Below are 23,264 nucleotides of genomic sequence, written 5' to 3' on the forward strand. Positions count from 1 at the left end.
AGGGAGACCAAATTGGAGGTGGAAAGATGGAGTGAAAAAGATTTTGAGTGATCGGGGCCTGAACATGCAGGAGGGTGAAAGGCGGGCAAGGAATAGAGTGATTTGGAGCGATGTGGTATACCGGGGTTGACGTGCTGTCAGTGGATTGAAGCAAGGCATGTGAGGCGTCTGGGGTAAACCATGGAAAGCTGTGTAGGTATGTATATTTGCGTGTGTGGACGTATGTATATACATGTGTATGGGGGGGGGGTTGGGCCATTTCTTTCGTCTGTTTCCTTGCGCTACCTCGCAAACGCGGGAGACAGCGACAAAGTATAATAATAATAAAAAAAAATAATATATATATATATATATATATATATATATGTGTGTTATAATGTTTCTCACTTTAGAAGCAAATATTTGATGTTTTGAAGAAGTCCTCTTTTAGCTTTGAGTTTTTGTTTAATTTCCAGAGCTCAGTTCTGTTTTCTGTGAGTGGAAACTAAGTTACAAATTGTATAAGAAGGGGTATTAGGATGATGTTGGACTGTACTATACTCTTGTTAGCAGTGGCATAAAGAAGTCCCAGACTGATTGAAAGTTTTGTTAGCAGTCATTATAAACTCATTAGGGACAAAAAGGATAATTTTTCTGTACTTGACTGCCGTTTCCTGCATTAATGAGTAGCACCAAGAACAGACAAAGAAAGGCACAACTACTTGTATCCATTCTCTAACTGTCATGTGTAATGCACCAAAACCACAGCTCCCTATTCACAACCAGACTCCACTGACCTTTCCAGACACCTAACATTCCTTGTTTCAGTCCAGTGACACCACATCATTCCAATATAGCTCTATCCCATGCATGCCTTTCATCCTCCAACATGTTCAGGCCCCAGTCACTCAAAATCTCTCTCACTTCATCCTTCCATCTCCAGTATGGTATCCCCATTCTCCTTTTCCCCTTCACTTCTGACATATATACTCTTTGTCAGCCTTTCTCCAATCATTCTCTCCATATGACCAAACCATTTCAGCACACCCTTTTTCGCTGTCTTAACCACACTTTTTGTTATCACACGTCTCTCCTCCCTCTCAATACTTACTTAATCAAACCTCCTCACACCACAAATTGTCCTTGAACATTTAATTTCCGACATATCCAACCTCCTCCGCACAGCCTTATCTATAGCCCATGTTTTGCATCCATATGTTCCTTCAAACATACCCATTTTTGCCCTCCCAAATAGTGTTGTGTCTTTCAACACATTATTCATAAATCTTGTCCTGTGTTTTTAATCAAGCTTTGTAATTTTTGCTCCTTCTTAGCATAATTGATCATGCAACCTTAGGATGCCTTTTGTAGGACTCATGTACCTTCAAAACTTCTCCAATCAGGAGCTGGGAAATGATGGAATCCTTCTGGAATGAGAAATTCTTTGATGAAATTTTTACACCTATTTCTCCAGTGATGTGATACAGCCTCGCCAGAGTTGATCTCTCATACACTGCGTAATTACATCCGGGTGGAGTCCTGAACTACCTCTTTGTATCGTGTCAACCATGAATTGTCCAGGTGTTACGAATAACTTGAACTAGGTGGCTTGAATGGGTATTGTGGGTTACTTAGTGTCAAAAATTGCTTAAATTGAGGCCTATGTGTATCTGTCTCTTTATAGTGATTTAAGGGTTTTCTTGAAGTGGTCATAATCATCATGTTTGTTTAATGAAACTGATATTGATAAGAATGTCCATATTGGGCTAAGACAAAACGTCATTTGACTCATATATATATATATATATATATATATATATACAGTCTTTATCCCTGGGGATAGGGGAGAAAGAATACTTCCCACGTATTCCCTGCATGTCGTAGAAGGCGACTAAAAGGGGAGGGAGCGGGGGGCTGGAAATCCTCCCCTCTCGTTTTTTTTTTTTTTAATTTTCCAAAAGAAGGAACAGAGAATTGGGCCAGGTGAGGGTATTCCCTCAAGGCCCAGTCCTCTGTTCTTAACGCTACCTCGCTAATGCGGGAAATGGCGAATAGTTTGAAAAAAGAAAGAAAATATATATATATATATATATATATATATATATATTTTTTTTTTTTTTTTTTTTTTTTTTATACTTTGTCGCTGTCTCCCGCGTTTGCGAGGTAGCGCAAGGAAACAGACGAAAGAAATGGCCCAACCCCCATACACACGTACATACACACGTCCACACACGCAAATATACATACCTACACAGCTTTCCATGGTTTACCCCAGACGCTTCACATGCCTTGATTCAATCCACTGACAGCACGTCAACCCCTGTATACCACATCGCTCCAATTCACTCTATTTCTTGCCCTCCTTTCACCCTCCTGCATGTTCAGGCCCCGATCACACAAAATCTTTTTCACTCCATCTTTCCACCTCCAATTTGGTCTCCCTCTTCTCCTTGTTCCCTCCACCTCCGACACATATATCCTCTTGGTCAATCTTTCCTCACTCATCCTCTCCATGTGCGCAAACCACTTCAAAACACCCTCTTCTGCTCTCTCAACCACACTCTTTTTATTTCCACACATCTCTCTTACCCTTACGTTACTCACTCGATCAAACCACCTCACACCACAAATTGTCCTCAAACATCTCATTTCCAGCACATCCATCCTCCTGCGCACAACTCTATCCATAGCCCACGCCTCGCAACCATACAACATTGTTGGAACCACTATTCCTTCAAACATACCCATTTTTGCTTTCCGAGCTAATGTTCTCGACTTCCACACATTCTTCAAGGCCCCCAGAATTTTCGCCCCCTCCCCCACCCTATGATCCACTTCCGCTTCCATGGTTCCATCCACTGCCAGATCCACTCCCAGATATCTAAAACACTTCACTTCCTCCAGTTTTTCTCCATTCAAACTCACCTCCCAATTGACTTGACCCTCAACCCTACTGTACCTAATAACCTTGCTCTTATTCACATTTACTCTTAACTTTCTTCTTCCACACACTTTACCAAACTCAGTCACCAGCTTCTGCAGTTTCTCACATGAATCAGCCACCAGCGCTGTATCATCAGCGAACAACAACTGACTCACTTCCCAAGCTCTCTCATCCCCCCCAATATATATATATTGTTTAATTTGTTTATGGATGGGGTTGTTAGGGAGGTAAATGCAAGAGTCCTGGAAAGAGGGGCAAGTATGAAGTCTGTTGGGGATGAGAGAGCTTGGGAAGTGAGTCAGTTGTTGTTCGCTGATGATACAGCGCTGGTGGCTGATTCATGTGAGAAACTGCAGAAGCTGGTGACTGAGTTTGGTAAAGTGTGTGGAAGAAGAAAGTTAAGAGTAAATGTGAATAAGAGCAAGGTTATTAGGTACAGTAGGGTTGAGGGTCAAGTCAATTGGGAGGTGAGTTTGAATGGAGAAAAACTGGAGGAAGTGAAGTGTTTTAGATATCTGGGAGTGGATCTGGCAGTGGATGGAACCATGGAAGCGGAAGTGGATCATAGGGTGGGGGAGGGGGCGAAAATTCTGGGGGCCTTGAAGAATGTGTGGAAGTCGAGAACATTAGCTCGGAAAGCAAAAATGGGTATGTTTGAAGGAATAGTGGTTCCAACAATGTTGTATGGTTGCGAGGCGTGGGCTATGGATAGAGTTGTGCGCAGGAGGATGGATGTGCTGGAAATGAGATGTTTGAGGACAATTTGTGGTGTGAGGTGGTTTGATCGAGTGAGTAACGTAAGGGTAAGAGAGATGTGTGGAAATAAAAAGAGTGTGGTTGAGAGAGCAGAAGAGGGTGTTTTGAAGTGGTTTGCGCACATGGAGAGGATGAGTGAGGAAAGATTGACCAAGAGGATATATGTGTCGGAGGTGGAGGGAACAAGGAGAAGAGGGAGACCAAATTGGAGGTGGAAAGATGGAGTGAAAAAGATTTTGTGTGATCGGGGCCTGAACATGCAGGAGGGTGAAAGGAGGGCAAGGAATAGAGTGAATTGGAGCGATGTGGTATACCGGGGTTGACGTGCTGTCAGTGGATTGAATCAATGCATGTGAAGCGTCTGGGGTAAGCCATGGAAAGCTGTGTAGGTATGTATATTTGCGTGTGTGGACGTATGTATATACATGTGTATGGGGCGGTTGGGCCATTTCTTTCGTCTGTTTCCTTGCGCTACCTCGCAAACGTGGGAGACAGCGACAAAGTAAAAAAAAAAAAAAAATTAAGGAAGCAGCCATAGAGAGGGAAGGCAAAATATTGAAGATAGGAGATAAGGGAGAAAGAATACTTGCCACGTATTCCCTGCGTGTCGTAGAAGGCGACTAAAAGGGGAGGGAGCTGAGGTGGAAACTCACTACGCCACACAACAGTGCGCCAGGAAGGAGCCGCCAGGTTACAGCCGAGGACTGACTCCAAATTCCTGCAAGGGGAAGTCAGCACCACAAGTAAAGCATCCTCTGCGAAGGCTCAGAGTGGGGTGCCTAAATGTGTGTGGATGTAACCAAGATGTGAAGACCCTTACTGGAAAAACAATCACTCTTGAAGTAGAACCTTCAGACACAATTGAAAATGTGAAGGAAAATAGTGAAATTGGAGAAAAATGTAGCTTAGACATTGAAGCCTATTGATACAGTGGTTAAATTGATGAGAACTGCTATTGACGTTTGTGTAAATAAATTATACATTTCCTTTTTTCCATAGCCAGAGGTTGAACCATTATGTGACATTCATTTTTTTTCATTCATTTCAAGCTAGAAGTTTCAGTTTTCTAAATTGTTTCTTACATTTTTCATATGTATATATATGTATGTGTGTGTGTGTGTGTATGTGCGTATGTATGTGTATGTGTGTGTATTGTGTATATGTATATATATATGTATATTATCCCTGGGGATAGGGGTGAAAGAATACTTCCCACGTATTCCTCGCGTGTCGTAGAAAGCGACTAGAGGGGACGGGAGCGGGGGGCCAGAAATCCTCCCCTCCTTGTATTAACTTTCTAAAATGGGAAACAGAAGAAGGAGTCACGCGGGGAGTGCTCATCCTCCTCGAAGGCTCAGAGTGGGGTGCCTAAATGTGTGTGGATGTAACCAAGATGTGAAAAAAGGAGAGATAGGTAGTATGTTTGAGGAAAGGAACCTGGATGTTTTGGCTCTGAGTGAAACGAAGCTCAAGGGTAAAGGGGAAGAGTGGTTTGGGAATGTCTTGGGAGTAAAGTCAGGGGTTAGTGAGAGGACAAGAGCAAGGGAAGGAGTAGCAATACTCCTGAAACAGGAGTTGTGGGAGTATGTGATAGAGTGTAAGAAAGTAAATTCTCGATTAATATGGGTAAAACTGAAAGTTGATGGAGAGAGGTGGGTGATTATTGGTGCTTATGCACCTGGGCATGAGAAGAAAGATCAAGAGAGGCAAGTGTTTTGGGAGCAGCTGAATGAGTGTGTTAGTGGTTTTGATGCACGAGACCGGGTTATAGTGATGGGTGATTTGAATGCAAAGGTGAGTAATGTGGCAGTTGAGGGAATAATTGGTATACATGGGGTGTTCAGTGTTGTAAATGGAAATGGTGAAGAGCTTGTAGATTTATGTGCTGAAAAAGGACTGATGATTGGGAATACCTGGTTTAAAAAGCGAGATATACATAAGTATACTTATGTAAGTAGGAGAGATGGCCAGAGAGCGTTATTGGATTACGTGTTAATTGACAGGCGTGCGAAAGAGAGACTTTTGGATGTTAATGTGCTGAGAGGTGCAACTGGAGGGATGTCTGATCATTATCTTGTGGAGGCTAAGGTGAAGATTTGTATGGGTTTTCAGAAAAGAAGAGTGAATGTTGGGGTGAAGAGGGTGGTGAGAGTAAGTGAGCTTGAGAAGGAGACCTGTGTGAGGAAGTACCAGGAGAGACTGAGTACAGAATGGAAAAAGGTGAGAACAATGGAAGTAAGGGGAGTGGGGGAGGAAGGGGATGTATTTAGGGAATCAGTGATGGATTGCGCAAAAGATGCTTGTGGCATGAGAAGAGTGGGAGGTGGGTTGATTAGAAAGGGTAGTGAGTGGTGGGATGAAGAAGTAAGAGTATTAGTGAAAGAGAAGAGAGAGGCATTTGGACGATTTTTGCAGGGAAAAAATGCAATTGAGTGGGAGATGTATAAAAGAAAGAGACAGGAGGTCAAGAGAAAGGTGCAAGAGGTGAAAAAAGGGGCAAATGAGAGATGGGGTGAGAGAGTATCATTAAATTTTAGGGAGAATAAAAAGATGTTCTGGAAGGAGGTAAATAAAGTGCGTAAGACAAGGGAGCAAATGGGAACTTCAGTGAAGGGCGCAAATGGGGAGGTGATAACAAGTAGTGGTGATGTGAGAAGGAGATGGAGTGAGTATTTTGAAGGTTTGTTGAATGTGTTTGATGATAGAGTGGCAGATATAGGGTGTTTTGGTCGAGGTGGTGTGCAAAGTGAGAGGGTTAGGGAAAATGATTTGGTAAACAGAGAAGAGGTAGTGAAAGCTTTGCGGAAGATGAAAGCCGGCAACGCAGCAGGTTTGGATGGTATTGCAGTGGAATTTATTAAGAAAGGGGATGACTGTATTGTTGACTGGTTGGTAAGGTTATTTAATGTATGTATGACTCATGGTGAGGTGCCTGAGGATTGGCGGAATGCGTGCATAGTGCCATTGTACAAAGGCAAAGGGGATAAGAGTGAGTGCTCAAATTACAGAGGTATAAGTTTGTTGAGTATTCCTGGTAAATTGTATGGTAGGGTATTGATTGAGAGGGTGAAGGCATGTACAGAGCATCAGATTGGGGAAGAGCAGTGCGGTTTCAGAAGTGGTAGAGGATGTGTGGATCAGGTGTTTGCTTTGAAGAATGTATGTGAGAAATACTTAGAAAAGCAAATGGATTTGTATGTAGCATTTATGGATCTGGAGAAGGCATATGATAGAGTTGATAGAGATGCTCTGTGGAAGGTATTAAGAATATATGGTGTGGGAGGCAAGTTGTTAGAAGCAGTGAAAAGTTTTTATCGAGGATGTAAGGCATGTGTACGTGTAGGAAGAGAGGAAAGTGATTGGTTCTCAGTGAATGTAGGTTTGCGGCAGGGGTGTGTGATGTCTCCATGGTTGTTTAATTTGTTTATGGATGGGGTTGTTAGGGAGGTAAATGCAAGAGTCTGGAAAGAGGGGCAAGTATGAAGTCTGTTGGGGATGAGAGAGCTTGGGAAGTGAGTCAGTTGCTGTTCGCTGATGATACAGCGCTGGTGGCTGATTCATGTGAGAAACTGCAGAAGCTGGTGACTGAGTTTGGTAAAGTGTGTGGAAGAAGAAAGTTAAGAGTAAATGTGAATAAGAGCAAGGTTATTAGGTACAGTAGGGGTGAGGGTCAAGTCAATTGGGAGGTGAGTTTGAATGGAGAAAAACTGGAGGAAGTGAAGTGTTTTAGATACCTGGGAGTGGATCTGTCAGCGGATGGAACCATGGAAGCGGAAGTGGATCATAGGGTGGGGGAGGGGGCGAAAATTCTGGGAGCCTTGAAGAATGTGTGGAAGTCGAGAACACTATCTCGGAAAGCAAAAATGGGTATGTTTGAGGAATAGTGGTTCCAACAATGTTGTATGGTTGCGAGGCGTGGGCTATGGATAGAGATGTGCGCAGGAGGATGGATGTGCTGGAAATGAGATGTTTGAGGACAATGTGTGGTGTGAGGTGGTTTGATCGAGTAAGTAACGTAAGGGTGAGAGAGATGTGTGGAAATAAAAAGAGCGTGGTTGAGAGAGCAGAAGAGGGTGTTTTGAAGTGGTTTGGGCACATGGAGAGAATGAGTGAGGAGAGATTGACCAAGAGGATATATGTGTCGGAGGTGGAGGGAACGAGGAGAAGAGGGAGACCAAATTGGAGGTGGAAAGATGGAGTGAAAAAGATTTTGTGTGATCGGGGCCTGAACATGCAGGAGGGTGAAAGGAGGGCAAGAAATAGAGTGAAGTGGAGTCATGTGGTATACAGGGGTTGACGTGCTGTCAGTGGATTGAAGCAAGGCATGTGAAGCGTCTGGGGTAAACCATGGAAAGCTGTGTAGGTATGTATATTTGCGTGTGTGGACGTGTGTATGTACATGTGTATGGGGGGGGGGGGGGTTGGGCCATTTCTTTCGTCTGTTTCCTTGCGCTACCTCGCAAACGCGGGAGACAGCGACAAAGTATAAAAAAAAAAAAAAAAAAAAAATTATCATTATTTTGCTTTGTCGCTTTCTCCCACGTTAGCGAGGTAGCACAAGGAAACAGACGAAACAATGGCCCAATCCACCCATATACACATGTATGTACATACATGTCCACACACGCAAATATACATACCTATACATCTCAATGTATACATATATATACACACACAGACATATATACATATATACACATGAACATAATTCATACTGTCTGCCTTTATTCATTCCCATCGCCACCCCGCCGCACATGGAATAACAACCCCCTCCCCCCTCATGTGTGCGAGGTAGCGCTAGGAAAAGACAACAAAGGCCCCATTTGTTCACACACAGTCTCTAGCTGTCATGTAATAATGCACTGAAACCACAGCTCTCTTTCCACATACAGGACTTTCCATGGTTTACCCCAGACGCTTCATATGCCCTGGTTCAATCCATTGACAGTACGTCGACCCCGGTATACCACATCGTTCCAATTCACTCTATTCCTTGCACGCCTTTCACCCTCCTGCATGTTCAGGGCCCGATCACTCAAAATCTTTTCCACTCCATCTTTCCACCTCCAATTTGGTCTCCCACTTCTTGTTCCCTCCATCTCTGACACATATATCCTCTCTGTCAATCTTTCCTCACTCATTCTCTCCATGTGACCAAACCATTTCAAAACACTCTCTTCTGCTCTCTCAACCAAACTCTTTTTATTACCACACATCTCTTTTACCCTATAATTACTTACTTGATCAAACCACCTCACACCACATATTGTCCTCAAACATCTCATTTCCAGCACATCTACCCTCCTCTGCACAACTCTATCTATAGCCCACACCTTGCAACCATATAACATTGTTAGAAACACTATTCCTTCAAACATACCCATTTTTGCTTTCCGAGATAATGTTCTTAACTTCCACACATTCTTCAACGCTCCCACAACTTTTGCCACCTCCCCCACCCTGTGATTTACTTCCGCTTCCATGGTTCCATCCGCTGCCAAATCCATTCCCAGATATCTAAAACACTTCACTTCCTCCAGTTTTTCTCCAGTCAAACTTACCTTCCAATTGACTTGTCCCTCAACCCTACTGTACCTAATAACCTTGCTCCTATTCACATTTACTCTCAGCTTTCTTCATTCACACACTTTACCAAACTCAGTCACCAGCTTCTGCAGTTTCTCGCCCGAATCAGCCTCCAGCGCTGTATCATCAGCGAACAACAACTGACTCATTTCCCAAGCTCTCTCATCCACAACAGACTGCACACTTGCCCCTCTTTCCAAAACTCTTGCATTCACCTCCCTAACAACCCCATCCATAAACAAATTAAACAACCATAGAGACATCACACACCCCTGCCGCAAACCTACATTCACTGAGAACCAATCACTTTCCTCTCTTCCTACATGTACACATGCCTTACATCCTCGATAGAAACTTTTCACTGCATCTAACAACTTGCCTCCCACACCATATATTCTTAATGCCTTCCACAGAGCATCTCTATCAACTCTATCATATGCCTTCTCCAGATCCATAAATGCTACATACAAATCCATTTGCTTTTCTAAGTATTTCTCACATATATTCTTCAAAGCAAACACCTGATCCACACATCCTCTACCACTTCTGAAACCACACTGCTCTTCCCCAATCTGATGCTCTGTACATGCCCTCACCCTCTCAATCAATACCCTCCCATATAATTTCCCAGGAATACTCAACAAACTTATACCTCTGTAATTTGAGCACTCACTCTTATCCCCTTTGCCTTTGTACAATGGCACTATGCAAGCATTCTGCCAATCCTCAGGCACCTCACCATGAGTCATACATACATTGAATAACCTTACCAACCAGTCAACAATACAGTCACCCCCTTTTTTAATAAATTCCTCTGCAATACCATCCAAACCTGCTGCCTTGCTGGCTTTCATCTTCCACAAAGCTTTTACTACCTCTTCTCTGTTTACCAAATCATTCTCCCTAACCCTCTCACTTTGCACACCACTTTGACCAAAACACCCTATATCTGCCACTCTATCATCAAACACATTCAACAAACCTTCAGAATACTCACTCCATCTCCTTCTCACATCACCACTACTTGTTATCACCTTCCCATTAGCCCTTTTCACTGAATTTCCCATTTGTTCCCTTGTCTTACGCACTTTATTTACCTCCTTTCAAAACATCTTTTTATTCTCCCTAAAATTTAATGATACTCTCTCACCCCAACTCTCATTTGCCCTTTTTTTCACCTGCACCTTTCTCTTGACCTCCTGCCTCTTTCTTTTATACATCTCCCACTCATTTGCATTATTTCCCTGCAAAAATCATGCAAATGCATCTATCTTCTCTTTCACTAATAATCTTACTTCTTCATCCCACCCCTCACTACCCTTTCTACTCTGCCCACCTCCCATGCTTCTCATGCCACAAGCATCTTTTGCGCAGGCCATCACTGCTTCCCTAAATGCATCCCATTCCTCCCCCACTCCCCTTACATCCTTTGTTCTCACCTTTTTCCATTCTGTACTCAGTCTCTCCTGGTACTTCCTCACACAAGTCTCCTTCCCAAGGTCACTTACTCCCATCACTCTTTTCACCCCAACATTCTCTCTTCTTTTCTGAAAACCTCTACAAATCTTCACCTTTGCCTCCACAAGATAATGATCAGACATCCCTCCAGTTGCACCTCTCAGCACATTAACATCCAAAAGTCTCTCTAAGTCTCTTTTTCGCACGCCTATCAATTAACACATATTCCAGTAACGCTCTCTGGCTATCTCTCCTACTTACATACATATACTTATGTATATCTCACTTTTTAAACCAGGTATTCCCAATCACCATTCCTTTTTCAACACATAAATCTACAAGCTCTTCACCATTTCCATTTACAACACTGAACACCCCATGTACACCAATTATTCCCTCAACTGCCACATTACTCACCTTTGCATTCAAATCACCCATCACTATAACCGGGTCTCATTCATCAAAACTACTAACACACTCTCTCAGCTGCTCCCAAAACACTTGCCTCTCATGATCTTTCTTCTCATGCCTAGGTGCATATGCACCAATAATCACCCATCTCTCTCCAACCACTTTCAGTTTTACCCATATCAATCTAGAGTTTACTTTCTTAAGTCTATCATATACTCCCACCACTCCTGTCTCAGGAGTAGTGCTACTCCTTCCCTTGCTCTTGTCTTCTCACTAACCCCTGACTTTACTCCCAGGACATTCCCGATACATTTTTTAATTGAAATCCCGTTATTCGTACTTGTACCTTCTCAGAGAAGGGCATGCTTTAATGCTTATATGCCATCCTGATGGTTCCTTCATTGTTATCATTGCACTTTTGTTCTGAATCAGTCTTTGGAGGAGTATTTAATGTCAATACCATTATGCAGTTCTATCCCACATTTACACTTCCAGTTATATAGTTTTTGAACAGGCCATCTACCACCATATCTTAAAACCTAAGGTTACAGCTTATTAGGAAGACCAGTTTTTTTCTTCTTTCTTTGTGTGATCTTTCCATACTTACTGTCATTTACTCCTTTGGACAGAAAAGGCATGGTCTTATTTCTTTAGTAAGCTGTTTCCACAATCCCAACAATATCAGATGCATATTCTTATAGTCATTAAGTTCCATATCTTTACGTTTTGCTACTTATCCATTAACATAAGTATCCATTACTGTAAGTCTGATATTACAATCACATAATATTCCTGATCTCTGTGGTTTTGGCAGGGGTGTTTCATCCTCATGTCCCCATTTGATGTCATGTTTTTTGGCCAACTGACTGTGTTCTTTGCTTTTCTGTCTCTCCTCCTTAGACACAGCACATTAGATGAATACCCTACTGAATTCCACTCTGTTTTTAAGTTTTTTCCAGCCTAAGTACCTCTTGACTTGATGATTCTAAAGCATACATAACCATAATTGGATCAGTTCTTTTCTTTTAACACAGAAATTGCATCTGGCAATTTACAGCCACCAGTAATCTCACAAAATGGCATTTCTTCTTCCTTTACCCTTTCCTCTTTATTCAGTCCAAAAATATAAATATAGATTTATGTCTGTCAACCTCTCGTGGTACTTATCTCTTTTGGTGCCATCCACTTTATGGCTAAGTACAGTAGTTTTGAATTGTCTACCTCTTTGTTTCTTTCTTTCCCTAAAATCTCCCTCCTTTTTATTTACAAGCATTTGCAGTTTTCTAAACTTTTCTTATACTAGACCATGTATTTTGAGCATTGTATATTATTTCATCTTCAGTTTCATTCAGTCTCCTGGACACCTCTGTTACATTGTCCTCAAGTTTCTGTCCCACTGCTTAAGTCATCATATTCAGAGTCTGCTTACCAGCTCCAGAAAGTGCTACATCTCCTCCTTGCCCACTGATTTTTAGTAGCTTCCCTTCCATGTGATGCGGGTGGATCCTTCTATTCCGCATTTTCAAAGATATCAAGAATAGCCCCTTCTGATCCTCCTGTTCTTTAAGCATTCTGCCCCCCTTTCCTTTGGTTATTTTCCTTCTGAACCCAATCACTTGATGCAAATCTGTGCTCATAATAATTTACTTTAATCTTTAATTCCCTAGGTTCCTATCTTGTCTCAAGACATTCTTCATGATCCTTAATTTGATTCCTCGGTTTATTCATTTCCTCCTGTAGTTGAATTAATTTTGATCTTGTTTCTTGGTAATTTCCCAAAAATCTCCAAACTTTTGTTCTTTGATAATGCATCCTTCATTTTTCCTTCTTGTCATTTCCTTGTAGATCTAGTCACAACAGACTGGTCTTGATACATTGTCTTATTTGAATCCATACTAGATTATGATCCTGTGTGAAACAAAAACTTAATTACTTGGCTTACTTTATGTTTAATGACAGATTGTCCCAGCTGTCTCAACTAATTTTTCTGCCTCCTCATAAGATGTTTATGTTTCCTTTACTCAGACGCAGCTAAAGGGTGTAACCCATTCCTTTGAATTAATAATAACCTAACCTGCAATGAAGCTTACTGACACAAAAATAGCATTTGTTATGAGGTGAAATTAAATCATCAACTGACAATGACAGAGTTGCCTTTTGATTACAAACAAAACTCTACTATCTTTTTATTTAGGCACAGCTGCACTTTTTTATAGTAATTGTTAGGTTTACTTGCTCAGTCTCTTTATGTTAGCCACTTCTTTATTATTTAGATCTTAAAATTATAGTAGTATAAAGAATTACGCTCACATTTGTTCACATAAATTGATAACTCTCCCGGGCATTTGATTTGAACCTGGGAACTTTTACTCCAAGCATTTATTGAACTTATAGAATCTGGCACAATCAGTATATCTTGCTCACAGGTTCCTTAACACTTCACTCCCCCTTACTTTTACATAATGGACTTGATGTGCTGTAAACTCTAAAGATCTTGAAAATAAATCTTCACCACTCAGGAGTTCCTCCCTGGGTCAAAGCTGCAGTGTGTGTGCACTTGCATGCATAGCTCTATGTATGGTATAGGGTCTGTCTAGCATGTATCCTTTGTGAATACTAAAGGGAAATACTGCACCTCCCGTCTTAAACAGGTTCCCTTTCCATATCTTAACTTTTTACTTGAAGTATTTTACAGTGTGTTAAAAGAATTGTTAAGAATATGATCTCTTTGTCTCTAGGTAATGAAAGTTGGTCCAGTGAAGTTATAAAAGAAGCTCGGGAAGAAGTTGAAGAGTTGATAACATCACACTTGCAGCATTTGGATGCTCTACAGACAGTCATACCAAACATCTTTCCAGGTGTAAATCCTCCAGCCTTTGCACACCTGCATCACTTGGCACAGACATTAGGCATTATTGCTGTCCTTCTTGGTTGCTGTTTTACTATTTTGAAACCAATAAAGGCAACTGTAACCAAAAAAAATAAGAAGAGAAAAGAGCCTGTGATAATGGTGAGTATGTTTCAAGTGTGAAGTAGCTGTGTTAAAGTTATTTTGAATATGAATGTTGGACATCCTAAGATCTTGTAGTCTTTTCCAGTTTTCCTCATCCTCTGGGTTTTCAGCTGAATGGCTTCATTCCTTATATAGTACTGATTCACTCAGTGAGGACTGAAGTTGCTTTCTGTGAATGGATATGTTAGTATGTCTCGACCACTCTCCTGAAGTCAGCAGTCAAGAAATAGTTTACTTGAGTAGAAGCTTTTTTTATCCTTTAGCACAGTAAACATATCTTTGGACATGTATGCATGAGCTAAGAGGCTGTACAAACATTTCAACCTGTATAAATGAGAATGAAACTAAAAAAGAATACTGTATAGAGTTGATATTCATTTGATAGCAGAGTAAACTTGACATGTTAAAGAATTGAGTTAAAACAAGGCTAAGAATGGTTTGATAAAGATTAATTCTCCTACTGTTTATTCATAATATATCGTTAATCTCATGGTTTTTCTTTTAAGGAGAGCATACAATTATATATTCCAGACACACCTAATGCACAAAAAATATATAACTACAGTGTGTTGTGAAGGCAATCTCATGAACCTGCTGAGAAAATACTAGTAATATAGTACTGTTAAGTCTTAAACACCTCATACAACTAACTGTGATGCCACTCTGTCAAAACCTCTACTGCTTTACTTCTACTTCCCTCAGTCTCTTAGAAGTTGATTTGAAATGAGTGAAGGTTTTCTGCTGTATGGTTAAAACTTAGCATAATTATTGAATATTTCCCTGCTTAATGAATTATGGCATATTTTTTGATAATACTGGATACAGACTATATTTTCATTAATACTTTTTTATCCCTGAAGTATGGGAGAAAGAATTCTACCCCCATATTCCCCGTGTGTCATAGATGACTAAATGGGCAGGAGAGGGGGCTGGAAACCCTCCCTTTCTTGTATTTTAATATCTAAAAGAGGAAGCAGAAGAAAGAGCCAAGCAGGGAGTGCTCCTCCTCCTTGAAGGAGAAAGTTGAGAGTAGATGTGAATAAAAGCAAGGTTATTAGGTTTAGTATGGTTGAGGGACAATTTAGTTGGAATGTAAGTTTTATTGGAGGAAAATTGGAGGAAGTGAAGTGTTTTAGATATCTGGGAGTGGACTTGGCAGTGAATGGAATCATGGAAGCAGAAGTGTGAGGGGGTGAGGATTGTGGGAGTGATGAAAAATGTGTGGAAATAGAGAATGTTATCTTGGAGAGAAAAAAATGGGTGTTTGAAGGAAAGCAGATGATCCCAGACTTACAATGGTTCAGCTTATGATTTTTTGACTTTACAGTGGTGCAATATTCAACACTTTGTGATAAATGACTTTGTCCAAATGTGGGCTAATTTAAGTGTCCTGAGAATGTTTAAGGTAGGCTAGGCTAAGCTATGATGTTTGGTAGGTTAGATGTACTCATTAAATGTATTTTCGACCTAGGTATTCAACTTATGATGGGTTTATTGGAACATAGCCCCATTGTAAGTCGTATGATTGCGAGACATTGGCCATAGATTGGGTTGTGCAGAGTACAGTGGATGTATTGGAAATGAAATGTTTAAGGACAGTATGTGGTGTGAGATGGTTTGATGGAATAAGTAATGAAATGATAAGAGAGATATGTGGTAATTAAAAGACTTGTGCTTGAGAGACAGAAGAGGGTGTGGAAAGGTTTGTGGGGCCTGGATGTGAATAGGGGGCTGTGCTTTTGGTGCATTACACTTGACAGCTAGAGACTGAGTGCGAATGAATGTGGGATTTTTTTCTGTTTTCCTGGTGCTACCTTGATGTAGCAGGGGATAGCGATGCCCTGGTTCAATCCGTTGACAGCATGTTGACCCCAGCATACCACATCATTCCAATTCACTCTATTTCTTGCACGCCTTTCACCCTCCTGTATGTTCAGGCCCTGATCGCTCAAAATCTTTTTCACTCCATCCTTCCACCTCCAATTTGGTCTCCCACTTCCCCTCGTTCCCTCCACCTCTGACACATATATCCTCTTTGTCAATCTTTCCTCACTCATTCTCTCCATGCAACCAAACCATTTCAAAACACCCTCTTCTGCTCTCTCAACCACACTCTTTTTATTACCACACATCTCTTTTACCCTTTCATTACTTACTCAATCAAATTACTTCACACCACATATTGTCCTCAAACATCTCATTTCCAACACATCCACCCTCCTCCACACAACCCTATCTAGAGCTCACGCCTCACAACCATATAACATTGTTGGAACCACTATTCCTTCAAACATACCCATTTTTGCTCTCAGAGATAACGTTCTTGCCTTCCACACATTCTTCAACACTCCCAGAACCTTCTCCCCCCTCCCCCCACTCTGTGACTCACTTCCGCTTGCAAGATTCCATCCGCTGCCAAACCCACTCCCAGATATGTAAAACACTTCACTTCCTCCAGTTTTTCTTCATTCAAACTTACCTCCCAATTTACTTGTCCCTCTACCCTACTGTACCTAATAACCTTGCTCTCATTCAAATTTACTCTCAGCTTTTGTCTTCCACACACTTTACCAAACTCAGTCACCAACTTCTGCAGTTTCTCATGCGAATCAGCCACCAGTAGTGCTGTATCATCAGCGAACAACTGACTCATTTTCCAAGCCCTGTCATCCACAACAGACTGCATACTTGCTCCTCTCTCCAAAACTCTTGCATTCACCTCCCTCACAACCCCATCCAGAAACAAATTAAACAACCATGGAGACATCATGCACCCCTGCCACAAACCGACATTCACTAGGAACCAATCACTTTCCTCTCTTCCTGCTTGTACACATGCCTTACATCCTCGATAAAAACTTTTCACTGCTTCTAGCGACTTACCTCCCACACCATATACTCTTAATACCTTCCACAGAGCATCTCTTTCAACTCTCTCATATGCCTTCTCCAGATCCATAAATGCTACATACAAATCCATCTGCTTTTCAAAGTATTTCTCACATACATTCTTCAAAGTAAACACCTGATCCACACATCCTCTACCACTTCTGAAACCACACTGCTCCACCCCAATCTGATGCTCTGTACATGCCTTTGTCCTCTCAATCAATACCCTCCCATATAATTTCCCAGGAATACTCAACAAACTTATACCTCTGTAATTTGAACTTTTTCAAACTTACATCCAAATTAACTTGTCCCACAACCCTACTGAACCTAATCACCTTGCTCTTATTCACATTTACTCTAAAATTTCTCCTTTCACACACTTTCCCAAACTCAGTCACCATCCTGTGCGATTTCTCACCTGAATCAGCCACCAGAACTGTATCATCAACGAACAACAATTGACACTTCCCAGGCCCTCTCATCCACACCAGACTGCATACTCACCCCTCTCTCCAAAATTCTTGCATTTATCTTTTTAATCATATTTTTTTTATTATACTTTGTCGCTGTCTCCCGCGTTTGCGAGGTAGTGCAAGGAAACAGACGAAAGAAATGGCCCAACCCCCCCCATACACATGCATACACATACGTCCATGCACGCAAATATACATACCTACACAGCTTTCCATGGTTTACCCCAGACGCCTCACATGCCCTGATTCAATCCACTGACAGCACGTCAACCCCGGTACACCACATCGCTCCAATTCACTCTATTCCTTGCCCTCCTTTCACCCTCCTGCATGTTCAGGTCCCGATCACACAAAATCTTTTTCACTCCATCTTTCCACCTCCAATTTGGTCTCCCTCTTCTCCTCGTTCCCTCCACCTCCGACACATATATCCTCTTGGTCAATCTTTCCTCACTCATTCTCTCCATGTGCCCAAACCACTTCAAAACACCCTCTTCTGCTCTCTCAACCACGCTCTTTTTATTTCCACACATCTCTCTTACCCTTACGTTACTCACTCGATCAAACCACCTCACACCACACATTGTCCTCAAACATTTCATTTCCAGCACATCCATCCTCCTGCGCACAACTGTATCCATAGCCCACACCTCGCAACCATACAACATTGTTGGAACCACTATTCCTTCAAACATACCCATTTTTGCTTTCCGAGATAATGTTCTCGACTTCCACACATTCTTCAAGGCCCCCAGAATTTTCGCCCCCCTCCCCCACCCTATGATCCACTTCCGCTTCCATGGTTCCATCCGCTGCCAGATCCACTCCCAGATATCTAAAACACTTTTTAATTAGCCCATCCATAAACAAATTATACAACCATGGGGACATCACACACCCTTGCCACAAACCAACATTCACTGGGAACCAGTCACTCTCCTTTCTCTTTACTTGTACACATGCCTTACATCCTTGGTAAAATCTTTTCACTCCCACACCATATATACTCTTCATTCCTTCCACAGAGCATCTTTATCAACCCTTTCATGTGCCTTCTCCAGATCCATAAATGCTACATACATATCCATATGTTTTTCTAAGTATTTCTCACATACATTCTTGAAAGCAAACACCTGGTACATACATTCTCTCCCACTTCTGAAACCACACTGCTCTTTCCCAATCTGATGCTCTCTACATGCCTCTACTCTCTCAGTCAATACCCTCCCAAATAATTTCCCAGGAATACTCAACAAACATATACCTCTGTAGTTTGAACATTCCCCTGTATCCCCTTTGCCTTTGTACAGTGGCACTACGCATTCATTCTGCCAATCCTCAGGCACTACACCATGATCCATACATACATTGAATATCCTTACCAACCAATCAACAACACAGTCCCCACTTTTTAATCAATTCCACTGCAATACCATCCAAACCTTGCTGGTATTCATCTTCTGCGAAGCTTTCACTACCTCTGTTTACTAAACCATTCTCCTTGACCCTCTCACTTCGCACACCACTCCGACCAAAACAACCTATATCTGCCACTCTGTTATCTGACACATTCAGCAAACCTTCAAAATACTCAATCCTTCTCACTTCATCACTTCTTGTTATTACCTTCCCACCTGCCCCCTTCACCGATGTTCTTGTCTTGCGCACGTTATTTACCTTCTTCCAGAATATCTTTTTATTCTCCCTAAAATTTAATGATATTCTCTCACACCAACTCTCATTGCCTTCTTTTTCACCTCTCGCAACTTTCTCTTGACCTCCTGCTGCTTTCTTTTATATATCTCCCAGTCATTTGCTCTACTTCCCTGGAAGTATCATCCAAACGCCTCTCTCTTCTCTTTCACTAACAACCTCTTTTTTTCATCCCACCACTCACTACCCTTTCTAATCTGCCCACTTCCCACCTTTCTTATGCCACATGCATCTTTTGCACAAGCCATCACTGCTTCCCTAAATACATTCTTTTCCTCACCTACTCCCCTCTTGTCATTTACTCTTGCCTTTTGCCATTCTACACTCAATCGCTCCTGGTACTTCCTCACACAAGTCTCCTTTCCAAATTTACTTTCTCTCCATTCCCCTCTCCCCAACATTCTCTTTTATCTTTTCTGGAAACCTCTATAAATCTTCACCTTCGCCTCCACAAGGTAGTGACCTGACATCCCTCCAGCTGCCCCTCTCAACACATTAACATCCAATAGTCTTTCTTTTACATGCCTGTCAATTAACACATAATCTAATAATGCCCTTTGACCGTATCTCCTACTAACATATGTATACTTATGTATATCTCTCTTTTTTAACCAGGTTTTCCCAATGACCATTCCTTTTTCAGCACACAAATCCACAAGGTCTTCACCATTTCCATTTATAACACTGAACACCCCATGTACACTAATTATGCCCTCAACTGCCAAATTACTCACCTTCATATTTAAATCACCCATCAATATAACCTGGTCTCATGCATCAAAGCTGCTGACACACTTACTCAGCTGTTCCCAAAACACTTGCCTCTCAATGTCTTTCTTCTCATGACCAGGTGCATAGGTACCAATAATCACCCGTCTTTCTCCATCCCCTTTCAGTTTTACCCACATCAATCTCAAATTTACTTTCTTACACTCTGTCACATACTCCCACACCTCCTGCTTCAGTAGTGCTACTCCTTCCTTAGCTTTTGTCCTTTCACCAACCCCTGACTTTACTGTCAAGACTTTACCAAACCACTCTTCCCCTTTAACCTTGAACTTCATTTCACTCAGAGCCAAAAACACTGATTTCTTTCCTCATACATACTACCTATCTCTCCTTTCTTCTCATCTTGGTTACATCCACACACATTCATACACCCCAATATGAGCCTTCAAGGAGGATGAACACTCCTTGCTTGACTCCATCTTTTATTTCTCCTTTTACATATTGAAGTACGAGTGGAGGGTTTCCAGCCCCCCACTTCCACCCCCATATAGTCCTCTCCTTCAACACGCAGGGAATTCCTGGAAAGTCTTCTTTCTCCCCTTTTCCTGGTGTCACCCCACCTCACACAAAACAGCATCGCTACCCCCTGCTTCAGTGAGGTAGCGCCAGGAAAACAGACAAAAAAGGCCACATTCATTCACTTTTAGTGTCTAGCTGTCATGTGTAACACACTGAAACCACAGCTCCCTGTCCACATCCATGCCCCGCAGACCTTCCCTTGGTTTCCTGCATCAGCGAGGTAGCACTAGGAAACAGACAAAGAATGGCCTATCTACTCATATACTCGTATATATACATATACACACATATACATACGCATACAGAAGCATATACATACATACTTATGTACATATTCATACTTACTTGCCTTCTTCAGTTCATGTAGCTACTCCTCCCCACAGGAGACAGCATCACTACTCCCTGCTTCAACGAGGTAGCACCAGGAAAACAGAAAAAAAGCCACATTCATTCACAGTCAGTCTCTAGCTGTCATGTGTAATGCACCGAAACCACAGCTCCCTATCCATATCCAAGCCCCACATACCTTTCCCTGGTTTACCCCAGATGCTTCACATGCCCTGGTTTAGTCCAGAGCTTATTGAATATGTTATATGTATTTCTTTCATTAGTCTATTCGGCCGTATTTCTTTCCAGCCTGAGGTGATACCACAGTTTGCCAGCTATATTGCCTCCCTCACATCTCACCTCCAAAAATTGGAAAAAGTCACAGCAGAGAAATATAAGTCAGTAAAGTCAGCAACAGAGGAAAACATCCAAAAGGGCTACTCCTCTGTAGATATCAACTCCTCCCTAACAAGTCATAGTAGCATAAAGCCAGTGTGTGAAAAAGTGGAATTGAGTTATGTTAAAAGCTTAGAAAGGCTCTCATTTTCTATAGGAAATAAACTTAAATATATTTCATCTCTTAAACTCTAGATATGAATTATTATTGAGGGTAAGTGATATGATTTTTTTATTGTACACCATACTTTGTTGATATTGAGTGCCCTCTAATGCAAAGTAAAATTAAAGTGTCTTAAAGCTTTGCAGTCCTCAGCCAAAGTGAATGATGGTAAGTAAAAAAAAAAAAAAATGACCATTTTAGACAAATTTTGAAATGTTTGTAAAGATTGAATATGCCTTAATTACTTTTAATATAGTTTTTCAGCAGCTGAAGTCTTGTAACCATTTGCTTGTTGAGTTTCATCTTAATACAGTTTGAATGCGAGTATGATGTCTTATTATTTGGCCTTGAGTTTATTGTAATACACTTCACTGCATCTGAATGGCCTTGGAAACACAGATATATTGTTTATCTTTTCCAGTGTTAGAAATATCGTTCAATGAGAAAGTCATTGTTCTCCTGGAGAAACCTCCTATTTATATTTGCAGTCTATCATTTGCAGGGAAGCAGCATAGTATTTTTATACAACTATGGGGTGTTTTGTCATTTAGGAGTGTGGTATAACCCACTTAAGTTTATAGGAATAAAATGAAGTATTTTATACAAAAGTAGTACATAATAGGATTTAGTCCTTGATATTTTTAATAGTACAAGAGTAAACTAATAATACATATTATGAATGGAGAAGATGAAACAGAACTTGAAAACTGTTATGTACTCTGGAAAAAATATGGCATTTTCTCCCTGTATCTACTTACTCTTCCCAATAGAAAAAGGAAAACAAAAGAAAGATGATTACCTAACCCTACCTCTTTTTGAGAGTTCCAGATTGTCAAGTTAACATTTCATTTGATTGTAGGATATTTATTTGTATGTATTTATTAGACAGCCACACTACTTTGGAAATTCAGTAAATTCTGCTGCTTTCCAAAAGCCAAATTACCACGTATTTCTTTAATGAATTACTGTAACATAGAATTTTATAATAATGTCACAGTGGAAAAGCAACATGTATTATTCTAAAATGTACTTTTTTAATGCAAGTGAACAGCTTGCACTCGTACAAGGAAGCAAAGCTTCAGGTTTAAGTACCTTTGTATCTGTTGGATATTAAAATCATCCTTTTGTTTTTGGTATTTCTACACATGTGCTTTTAAACCATGTTTACATAATTGAATTTTATTTTTATATATAAACTATGTGAATTATCATTTATTGAACATCTGAAAGTTCTATTCTAATACTTTGGTGCTACTACTTGTACTGTACTTATATCGCATGTTGTTCTTCCAATTCGTGTGCTTGTAACCTCTCATGAACATGTTGCCAGTTTGAGAGTATAGAAATTCAGACCATATCATCTGTTAATACTTCCTTGAGATTGCTAAGAATCTACTTGTGGAAGAAGAAATAGTATCTCTCTGCTAATGATGAAGTACAAATTGGTTTTACAAAATGCAACAGCATAATGGAATACTGTACAGTACATGTTTTCCTGTAAGCAAATAATATATGTGTTACAGTCTTTCGCTTTGAATTCATCATTAATAAAAGTTAGGTCTGAATTTATTAATCAGCAGTCTGTGACAATTTGCAACCATATGAAAAAGTTTCCATTTTCATAGACAATTTCTTCCATCACTTAGCAGAAACCAAAACTTTTATGGAGAGTCCCCATTTTCACTTGGCTTTTTTATGTTTATATTTAAATTCAGGTTTTAAACACACTGAACTAGTTAACAATTCCTACTGAAATAGTTATTGTTTACCCATTGGTAAATCAACTGAAAACATTAGAGACTTGTGTAAAGAATAGGGAAAAGTACACTTGACTGTCAGCCATTT

At 40.9% G+C, this 23,264-nt stretch overlaps 1 protein-coding gene across 2 annotated transcripts in view; it reads left to right on the forward strand.

Annotated features, from left to right (window-relative positions):
* Nucleotides 1–22,546, forward strand: part of psidin (phagocyte signaling impaired) — a 477,751-nt gene extending 455,205 nt beyond the window's left edge. For both annotated transcript variants that reach the window (XM_071663426.1, XM_071663425.1), the window contains 2 exons: nt 13,873–14,144; nt 21,170–22,546. In XM_071663426.1, the coding sequence (XP_071519527.1) occupies nt 13,873–14,144; nt 21,170–21,451 (554 nt within the window). In that variant the 3' untranslated portion in view covers nt 21,452–22,546. The remainder of the gene's footprint in view (nt 1–13,872; nt 14,145–21,169) is intronic.
* The last annotated feature ends 718 nt before the right edge of the window (nt 22,547–23,264 follow it).

Source organism: Panulirus ornatus, chromosome 7, assembly GCF_036320965.1.
Source record: "Panulirus ornatus isolate Po-2019 chromosome 7, ASM3632096v1, whole genome shotgun sequence".
Classification (NCBI taxonomy): Eukaryota; Metazoa; Arthropoda; class Malacostraca; order Decapoda; family Palinuridae; genus Panulirus; species Panulirus ornatus.